Source organism: Juglans regia, chromosome 4 (assembly GCF_001411555.2).
Source record: "Juglans regia cultivar Chandler chromosome 4, Walnut 2.0, whole genome shotgun sequence".
NCBI lineage: Eukaryota > Viridiplantae > Streptophyta > Magnoliopsida > Fagales > Juglandaceae > Juglans > Juglans regia.
The window spans coordinates 9,731,588-9,742,550 of NC_049904.1; the positions used below are offsets into that span (position 1 = coordinate 9,731,588).

General features: G+C 35.6%; 2 protein-coding genes and 1 pseudogene across 2 annotated transcripts; 1 reads left to right on the forward strand and 2 right to left on the reverse strand.

Moving 5' to 3' along the window:
* Positions 1 to 2,447: 2,447 nt before the first annotated feature.
* On the forward strand, positions 2,448 to 3,739 carry LOC108987013. The gene is made up of 2 exons (XM_018959848.2): positions 2,448 to 2,622; positions 2,736 to 3,739. Exons 1-2 carry the CDS (start codon positions 2,448 to 2,450, stop codon positions 3,737 to 3,739), a joined length of 1,179 nt encoding a protein of 392 aa, XP_018815393.2.
* Positions 3,740 to 4,564: 825 nt separating this feature from the next.
* Positions 4,565 to 6,067, reverse strand: LOC109020796. Its single transcript, XM_019003317.1, has 3 exons — positions 5,678 to 6,067; positions 5,053 to 5,557; positions 4,565 to 4,677 (listed from the first exon to the last, which is right to left on the reverse strand). Exons 1-3 carry the CDS (start codon positions 6,065 to 6,067, stop codon positions 4,565 to 4,567), a joined length of 1,008 nt encoding a protein of 335 aa, XP_018858862.1.
* A 3,616-nt stretch (positions 6,068 to 9,683) lies between these two features.
* LOC109020797 lies at positions 9,684 to 10,555 on the reverse strand (annotated as a pseudogene).
* Positions 10,556 to 10,963: the final 408 nt, after the last annotated feature.

The following is a 10,963-nucleotide window of genomic DNA, read 5'->3' on the forward strand; positions in this document are numbered from 1 at the left end:
ATTAGCTCCGGAGACTGTCCAAGCACTAATTTGCACGCAAAATTGGTTGACTTGTGAACCACTTAGTTCTTGGGAGGTCGATGAGGATGTAGAACGCGTTGACATCGAAGGTAAACACTTTGATTTGTTAAGTTTGATTTTTTATTATTAATTTATCCATTTAACTTAACTTTTACATTTTTTTCTGTTTAAGGTAACCCTCTTCCTTCAACTTCAGCAACTTAAGCAACTCCAACTTCAGCTTAATATGCTTGTGATGTTGGAAGTCATAGAAGGATGACTATTACAAAGAGGTGAGGTAGTGAACTTTTAATGGTGCCCACTCTGGTGTGAGTTTGTGATGTTGGATTTTTCTCCTTTGCATCTGCTGCAATCCAAATTAGAACTTCTGGGATCAGAAAGTTCTTAAGACTGAGTTCGTATAAAGTTCTTTATTGATGAAATATGTTTTCACAGGTCTGCAGGAAGTTGTAAGACACTGTACATATGTTGGAATGGCAGACGACATCTTTGCAGTGCTTCAGCACGACACTCATCTCTATCTTGCAAATGTGGTGAACTTGAGGTACTAATTATGTTGTTGTAGTTTTCTTTAAATTCCATATAATCAAATGACTATTATAGAACTGTAGAAAAATTAAATTTGCAAGCTAGTATGGAGGACACACCCTCCATGCTACTGACATAGGCAAGATATAAAATGAAATTATGTTGTTGTAGTTTTCTTTAATTTTTGACTTGTTAGACGACTTGATTGTTTTTTTTTCCTGTTTTGATGCAATTACAGCAAAGAGCTCATGTGCTGGATGCCATGAGAATGATGGCCTAATAGAGAAAATCGCAGAAGTAACTTTGGCTTCCTTGGAGTGATCTCCTTTCTTATATTTGCTATGTCTCTCTTCTAAGTTAGGCTGTAGTTACTTGCCTTAGCAATATTCTTCTCTTTTGTAGATTCTATTGCTTTATGTAAGTTGTAATTTTTAGGTGAACCTTTTCTATATTGCCTGTGTAGTGTGTACACAAGCATCATAAGAATTTTCTTTTTCTGTTGGCTTTTGCTGTTTATTTAAGATGTGTGGTGGGAACATGGAATGGCTAGAACCGGGCATGTGAAGGCCAATGCATGTTCACATGCTCAAGTAGCAGAAAAACTTAGTATTGATAACTAAGGTCTGTAATATGTATTTAAGGTCTACATGTGTTCATCTACTGATACACTCCTTATACAGTAGTAGAAAACTTAATATTGATAACTTGTGGTAATACGCAAATAATGTCTACGGTGGCTATAGAGATTACCCAATCATGATGCAAGAATATTGATGGATCTGAGCTCTCTTCCAGGTTGATGAAAACACAAGCAAAAGGGATCAGAATTTGTTTTAAAAAAACCTGCTATAAATGTCTTTAAAAAAAAAAGAAAAAAAAACCCGGATTAAATCCGGTTATTATCCGGATTTAACCCGGATATCCGGTTATAACCCGGATATAACTGGATATCCGGATTTAACCCGGATATCTGGTTATAACCCGGATATAACTGGATATCCAGATTTAATCCGCTTATCCACCCGGATTAATCCGGGTGGATAACCACCTGGTTTTTAAAATCCGAATCCGGATCCGGTTGTGGCCGGATATCCGGATCCGGATGCACACCCCTAATTCATGGAGTTATGTAAACTAATTGGAGTTAGTTTCCGTTGGGCACATGGTTTGCAAATCTAATTTCTTCCTTCAAACTGGTATGGGAGCATGCTTGTAAGAGCATTGGTATTGGATTCATCAAATTCATCTTTAAAATTTGATGAAAAGTACATGTTTTTCATATATCTGAAACCTCCTTATCCATAACTCCACATTAGATTAGCCATTGGATTCATCAAAATAATAATATAATATTATTTTTTATTTTTTATTTCATATTTTACAATTACACTAATCATATGTTAATTAATAATTTAATTTGATACTTAAATTATTATTTTTCAATTAATTTTTTTCTCAACCTAATTATCCAACAAACACATTTTGACAACCATTATTCTACTCAACAATCATATATAGAATTTATGAACACATTTACTATTCTTTCATCCAACAAACATATTACCAATATTTCTTCTACCCAATTGTTATATCTAAAATTCTTGAAACCAACAAACACTTCCACAAACCCTTCTTCTCTACCTAAACATTACATCTACAATTCTAAAAGCTAACAAACACATTCATTCCACCATGCACAATATCAAACATTCATATCTATAATTCTTGAAACCAACAAGTAGATGGTGCCAACCATTCTTCTTTTGCCAAGTTTTTTAGTTACAGCTAATAGTCTCAGATTAAGCCCTATAAATAGAACCATCCTCTCATTACTTCCCACTCATCAAAAATCAATATTTCTTCTTCCATTCCATTAAATTTTGTTCTCCCAATTCCCTATGGATTCCTTTGAAAGTATTGATCATATGGAAGATGAAGATTATTTTGATCACGAGGAGTATATGATACAAGCAATGGCCCTACATAGACAACAACATGCAGCCGAGGGAGTATTTGCTTCACGTCGTCGTAATTCTCAACCTTGCATGTTCATCCGACGTAATCCATTGGAAGGTCATGAATGCTTTTGGAATGATTAATTTGATGAGCCGTCAATATATCTGCCAAACGTTTTTAGGAGGAGGTTTCGAATGAGTCGTAATGTTTTTTACGCATACATTCTGCAGTTAAAGCTCACGATGATTATTTTGTCCAAAAAAGAGACGCCAGTGGGAGACTTGGATTGTCCTCCCTTCAAAAGATAACTACAGCAATTAGGATGCTTGCATATGGGGTTATCGTAGATCTTATGGACGAGTATGTAAGAATTGGAGAAAGCACTGCACGGTTGAGTATGAAGAAATTTGTAAAGGCGATCGTATCAATTTTTGGGGGTGAGTACTTGAGGTCTCCAACCAACAGTGATATAACGAGGTTACTAGAAGTCGGACAAAACCGTGGGTTTCCAGGAATGTTGGATAGCATTGATTGCATGCACTGGAAATGGAAGAACTGTCCTAGTGCTTGGAAATGTATGTACTCTGGTCACATAAATGAACCAACTATTATTTTGGAGGCTGTTGCGTCTTATGATCTTTGGATATGGCATGCTTTTTTTGGTTTGCCTGGGTCTCATAATGACATCAACGTACTCGATCGATCTTCTGTTTTTGCTACGTTGGCCGAAGCTCATGCTCCTCCGTGCAACTACACAATCAATGATCACGAATACACAATGGGATATTATCTTGCTGATGGTATATATCATTCATGGGCAACATTAGTGAAGACAATTCCTGCTCCACATGGAAAAAAGAAAAAATATTTTGTTGCTTGTCAGGAGTCTATAAGGAAAGATGTGGAGCGTGCCTTCGGAGTACTCCAAGCTAGATTTGCAATTGTGCGTGGACCTGCTAGGTATTTTCAGCCCCGAGTTCTAAAAGACATTATGTACACATGCATTATCTTGCACAATATGATCATTGAAGATGAGCGTCATCAATATCTCGGGGCTGACCAGTTTATTTACGAATCCAATGATGATACTCCACATGAGCCAATTTCACGCGATAATATACCTGAATTTATGGAGTTCATTGCGCAACATCATCGAATTAGAGATAGAGGCACTCATTCTCAACTCCAAGCTGACCTTATCAAGCATTTATGGAATATGCATGGCCGCTCATAATTTATGAGTTATGAAGTTTATTGTCGTTGTTTATTGTCGAGCATTTGTGGAATATGCATGGAGTTCATTGTTGTTGTTTATGACTATTAAATAAGTTTAGTAGTTAGGATGTGTCGTTGTTTATTGTTTTAAAGCTTTTTATTGGAATATGAATGTCATATGGAGCATTGATGTCATTGGAATATGAATGTCATCTAGAGTATTGCAAATTCATTTTCATGCTTTACAAAAATATATAAAAGACAATGCACATTCTATGGCTTCATTGTTTATTTTAATACGTTCTAAAATATATAAAAGACAATGTACATTCTGTGGTTGCATTGTTTAATACGTTCTAAATTACAAGTCTGTTTTCTGGAAAGAAAATATTTTATTTATTTAATTTTTAACATTACTCCTACATTTTTTTTGTAATGAAAATAAATTTAAAATCACTATCTTTTCATTTTTAATTAAAGGATTTTGAATTGCAAACCAACAACAGCTTCCTAATTGCACATGGCATGTCGTCTGACAAATGAAAATCTCCAATGAGAAAGTGCATAAACAGTAGCAATGCTCATGCCTTATTTATCATGTTCCTGAGAAGTGGCAGATGATAGGCATATAGCCCACAAATTTGGTCAACAAATTTCGATTGATTCAGGAATGACTGCATTATTAAAAACTGCGATGTTCAATCGGGTACCACATGAGAACAGGGATTTGCTCTCAAATCATATTGCCAATTTTGAACAATAAATGGAAAAGTATTTGCTCACGTTGGGCTTGAATAATTTTAAACTCCCAACAATTCATTGGCGCTGAATGCATTGGCAGAACTTAACACGGTTCATGTATAGGGTCATCTGAATCATAGTCAGAAAACAACTTCCAATCTGACTCCTCTTCAGAACTTCCCTGAGTATCATCCATTTCATCAACATAAACATCATCTGATTACAAGTAGCTGTCCAGCCTCAACAAAATCAAGTCACTATTCCACAAAAACATCAAGTAACATTCATATTACAAGTGGCTGTCCAGCCTCAACAAAATCAAGTCACTATTCTACAAAAACATCAACTAACATTCAGATTACAAGTAGCTGTCCAGCCTCAACAAAATCAAGTCACTATTCCACAAAAATAAAATAGCTTCCCAGTCATCTATTTAAAAGAAAACAAATTCAAAGTTCATAGTGGCTGCCCAGTATGAACTTTGAATAGTGACTTGATTTTGTTTTATGACTAAATGTTGGAATTTCTTTTTTATCATAGCCAACAGTTACACACCTCCATGAGGTATGGATGGAGATGTGTCGAATGTACCTTCAGAATTATTCAAAGAGTCCTCATAAATTTTTTTCTGAATATTCAGGAAATAGACTTGTTGCATGACAATCATGTTAGAAAGATCCTTACTCATACTCTTCGCCTCAAACTTTCTCTTATCAAGTTCTAGTTGTGCACCTTTAACATCATCAGCCTTCGTCACCCATGCTCTCCTCTCTGCCATGAACAGTCGTCTATCAGCGGTCATTTTTTCTAACACACCGTTGAACTTAGCATCACATGATTCTTGGGCCTTCCGCTTCCTCAAGTTATCTTTCTCAACTTTCTTGCCTGGAGGCCTCTCAACATTCTCCTCCACAACGTCGTCGGCAACTTCACTTGACTGCTCATTGGCTGGACGTTTATCGTGTGGTTTTCTCCTTGTATTCAGATTGTTCATGTGTTGCTGCAATTTGGGTTGGTGTCTCAATTGACACCAACAATGCTTCAGTGTGAAATTCCTCTTCTCTATCTCTTTGTACATTATTTTTACTTTTTCAATCTGAAAAATTGAAGGAATATTGTCAAAAAATAAATAATAGATAAATAAATACATTATTTAAAGGAAAATAATACATATCTTGTCTTGCTCGGTTGCACCACTTGGGTGCAATGATTCTACTTGCGCTAGAAATGCACAAAACTTGTTTGTGCATTTCTGGATCATGGACCAACGATTGATCAATGACCCTATTGAACGATTTGCAGTATTTGGTTTTTTATACTTGTGATAAAACTCAGATATTCTATCCCACATTTGAGTGGATTTTTGATCGGTACCCCGTATGGCATCAATGCTAATGTTGAGCCAACCAGAGACAAGTAAGTTATCCTCCTCAACAGTGAAAGATGCACCTTTTTGAACTTTTTTTGTTGGAGGCCTCTTTTCACCGTGAAGGGGAGTTGTTTGGATCATAACATTAGAATATTGCTCATATGTTGGAGTGCAACCTTCTCCTCCACTTTGTAAGAGAGTGGTGAAGAAGGGGTCCTCCTTAGATGGAGTGCCCATCCTTTAAGAATCAGACAATAGATACAAGGCAGCACAATAAGCACAAGAAATTAGATACAAGGTAGTACAATAAAATAGATACCAGGCAGCACAAGAAAATAGATACAAGGCAGCACATTTTTAAAAAAATATCAAACCATGTTGCATGTTGGTTTTCCAAGGTTAATTTTGATTAAACTGTTAAGTGCTAATAGTTACACAGCAAGTTCATATACAACATTATAATTAGCAGTACCCAAAAAAAAATCCAGCATTGAAAAGAGCAGTATACATTATCAAAATTCCAGCAAAAATAGAGTTTATCAGTTCCAGCATTAAATAGAGCAGTATACATTATCAGAATTCCAGCAAAAACAGAGTTTATCAATTCCAGCATTGAATAGAGCAGTATACATTATAAAAAAAAATGTCCAAAGCAACTTCATGACAATGTTATAATACTTTGAATATGTTTCAACTACAACAGCCCACAAAAAGTCACAATTAAGATTGCATTATCAGACTCAGCATTGATATCAGTGTCCAAACATCAGAGACATATATAAGAAATGGATGAGGATAAATCCTGAAAATTAGGTTCTCACAATTCTTGCCATTTCCAGTCACAATCATGGTTTTAGGCAACTGCACTCTCTAATGTAAGGGTAAACTAAAATTAAACACTCCAAGCAACTACAGGAACACAGTATGCATGTATAAAGCCTTCCAAATCCAAAACTTCAGAAATTTACCTTGGAGAGAATATTGTATTGATTTCAACAGTTGGAATTATCTTGATTCCAAATTTTCAAGCAGCTTCTAGAGACTCGGGGATGCCCGAGATTGTGTTATGATCAAGTCAGAGCAAGAACATTTACCTGTTATAAGCAAATTTATTAATTAAATTTCAAACATCTTATCATTATTCAAGGCAAATATATAACAGAATATAAAATAAGAACTAAAAAGCAATTAAATAAAAAATTGATTAATCACAATTATAAGTACTACCAAATAGGCTAGAATTTTAAAATCAAGAATAACAGATCTTGAAAGCAGTTTGGACTTCAATCACAACACAAGGGTCCCATAACAAAATTAACAGGAGGCATTGCAGGATATTATCAAAGGTTCCTTGAGTGGCTTTATCAATAGATGCAAGTCTCTAAATTTTGTTATAAAGAAATTGAATTAAATCTTCATTTAATATTATTGTTGTTATTCGTAGTTGTAAACCAGTGGTCTTCAAAATTATTTTGCTGACTATAAGCAAGTAGACAATCTTCTTGAAACATATTTTCTGGGTCATAGCTAGATATCATCGACCCTTCACCATGCTGACATTGTATGCCTCAAAAGCCATATAAAACTGAAGTAATTATATAACCAAGCTGTAATACCAATTAATTGGGGTTTAGATTTGTGGATCCTAGTTATTTACGTCTCATCTAAAATCATATAAATGTAGTGCAAATTTTCTCATACATGCATATATGATTAATATATATATATATATATATATATATATATATATATGATAGAGTGAACTCACGGAGATGGAGAACGTTCTGAGCAGAGGAAGAAAGGAGCGGCAACAGGTGCGCCTATGGAGGTGATGGAGGTCCTCTTTCACCTGAAACACCTCGTACGAACTTCAACATCTGCTTCAAGAAAATGAACTCGTCACTTTCTCGGCAAAGGATATGATACAAGGTTCGTGAAAAACAGGAGAAGAAACGGAGGGAAGAAAGAAAGGGAGAGAAAGAATCGAAAAGGGATTTCGGGGTAGAGAAGAAAGCAGAGAAGAGAGGGAAGAAATAATGAAATCCCAGATTCGGGAAGAAAGAAAGGGAGAGGAGAGGAAGAAAGAAAGGGAGAGGAAGAATCGAAAAGGGAATACGAGGTAGAGGAAGAAAGTAGAGAAAAGAGGGAAGAAAAATTGCTTTGGCAGATTCGGGAAGAAAGAAAGGGAGAGGAGAGGAAGAAAGAAAGGAAGAGGAATCGAAAAGGAATTGGGGATTTCGGGATAGAGGAAGGAAGCAGAATAGAGAGGGAAGAAAGAATTACTTTGCGTGCGAAATTATATTTTCGTAATAAAATAACGCAATATATGTTAAACAGTAGTTCATCAATTTTGGCGATAAATGACACTCCACTGTAGCTGGAAGTTTCACATTTACATAAATGGCGAAGCCAATGCCGTGTATTTTGAGTGAAATTCATCAAATTTTAAACATAGGACTCATTTGATGAGTCTAATGCCAATGCTCTAAGAACTCTAAACTTAGTGGAATTAGGAACCTCGAATACCTCAAGGCGTAGCCATTTTCATCTTCTTTCTTACTGTGATTCTCTTTCTCATTTCATCAAACATCTCGTGTGCACTCAGTTTATTCATCACAACAACCATCTTCCATTTCCAGAACATTTCCTTATTAAAATACAGTAAAGAATAGCAAGGTTCATAACACATGCTTTCTGATTTGCATTAGTCCATGGTATATTTTATAGGATGATTGTTGTAGAATAGATTTATAACATGTTTATCTATATATATACATATATATATATATATATATATATATATTGTGATTAGAAAAATCTTTGATATACCATTATGGGTTGTTATTGTAGAATGGAAAAATCTAATTGTAAGCGATTATGTGCACTAATACATGCACCCATTCAATATGATTGGTCAGAAAGTAGATTTTATTGAAAACAATGCTAATTTGAATTTAGAATATGAAGACAACAACATTAATATGCATATTGGTACGTAAACTTGCTTATACATAACAAAACTCTTGTAGAATATGTTACATCATAACCTCATGGCCAACTAGTGTCATGAATGATTGTTGTAGAATTTTTTTTCTATGGCATATTTTATTATTTTATTAAAAAGTTGTTTCTTTTTGTCGTTTATTAGAATTTTGTTGTGATTCAAAATTGCTAATAAATAAGGTTTTTTCTAATAATTACGAGTTTTCGAATTTTAGTTAAATTGGGGATTTTTTGTAATTGGAATTTCTATATTCTAATTATATTAGGACTAATTATGATTCCTAATACTTGTTGGATTAGGAATTCTAATGAGATTATATAGTATTCCTATTCCGAGTGCAATTAGATATCCTATTATATTAATATAATTCTAATTAGCGTAGAACTCAATCTATACTAGGATTAGGAAGGTAACGTCAAAATTGTGATGGGATATCAAAATTTAGGAAAACTCATATTTTAATGAGAAATAATTTGTACAAGTTTTAAATAGACAAGTTTTAAATAAGTCCTTGTAAAAAAATGGATCCTATTTTAAAAAAGTGTAAAAAAATTATTATTTATTAGTAAGATTCATTATTTTACAAAAGATTTGTATGAAATTTATTTATTAGGAGTTTGTATCTGGCATTACATAAATTAAATAATATTCACTTTCTTACAAAAGGTCTCTTTTGATTCTCTTTCCTGCGGTAGGGCAAGCAACCGTATCATATGCCTTTGTCTTTTACGTGATTTTCCATTTCCTTTGTCTTATCATGCGCACCACACTGCACACAAATACATCTTCACGCCAATCCCACCCGAATGCAATCGGCGAGGAAATGCTCATTAACCGTACGTGCAGGACCACATATACAACATGCTCCCAAAACTCAATTTCCGTGAGAAAAGAAAAAGAAAATAGACGAAGAAAAATCCCCACTTCTGCAGATTCAATTTCCAAAAACTCAATCGTCACGGGCCATCGCTTAGGCGACGGATGCCAGCTTCTGCAGATTCAACTTCACGACGCTGTCTGCAAAGAGATGCGTGTCTTCCTCTGTGTTTCCATCCGGTACATCCACTATATAAGATTCCAACACCACGGTCCAGATCTTCGCGTCGCGATGGAACCCGTGCAACGACGTGGCCGACTGTAATTTTTCAGCCTGTGTTCCCCTCCAATGATACTGAACCCGGTGACATGCTGGTCTTCGTCCAACATATCGAGCCTCTCGGTACTGGTGTCCGCCGGTAATGACCCCTGTTTGTAACGTGCCAATGCTATTGTTATTGTTGTACAGAACAAGAGCTTGTAAACAAAAGTTCTCCAGTCAAGAAATGTTCCAGAATCTGTTCTCGGTATGAAAACTTATTTTCATTTTACTCAGCATTTGGCTAATACGTTTCAATCCGGTATTGGTATAGAATTCGTGTAGTGTTTACTCTATTGGTTTCTTATTTTTTGCTTCATATATTTCTCACCGCCGTAACCCAGCCGTGAGCCCATGTGGAGCCGCCATTGGCCATCACCGAGAGGCCTCTGTTTTAACTCCATGAAACAGAGCATCCACCTCTCCTTTTGCCAACCACTGCAACCACCGAACCTAGAGCCCCACCAAATGGGAACAACGGTAAAGGAGAATATCTGAAAAGTGGGGCCCAACCTCGAATTTTTCTCTGTTGATTACCATTTTCTGGACGTTCACGGTTCACCAACCATTTTCGGGATTCTGCCATATGCGGTCGAGTCCCTCTTCACCCAACCATGTCTATAACCCCCCAAAACCCGGTACCTGTCTCACTCTCACACACAATTTTTGCTTCAATTTTGACTTCTCAATGAAGAGTTCTTCGTGATTTCCTCTTCATACGTCAATCGAATCGGGTCATTTGTAACATTGTATTTTTTGCAACAGAAGCTTTTACGTTCGTTTTTATATTTTAAAATTGAAGTTTAAATCGGATTATTGCATGGGATAACTACACCGTTTGCAAGCAATGCAAGAACCAGATAATTTTGATGACAGTATCGGCCGCTGGGCTTGGGAAAGGTGGCGGCTTATTGGAGAAGCCTACCGCTGAGAAGACGACGCCTGCAATAAATTGTTAGGCACTTTTTTTTAAGTACCCCATTATTAATGAATT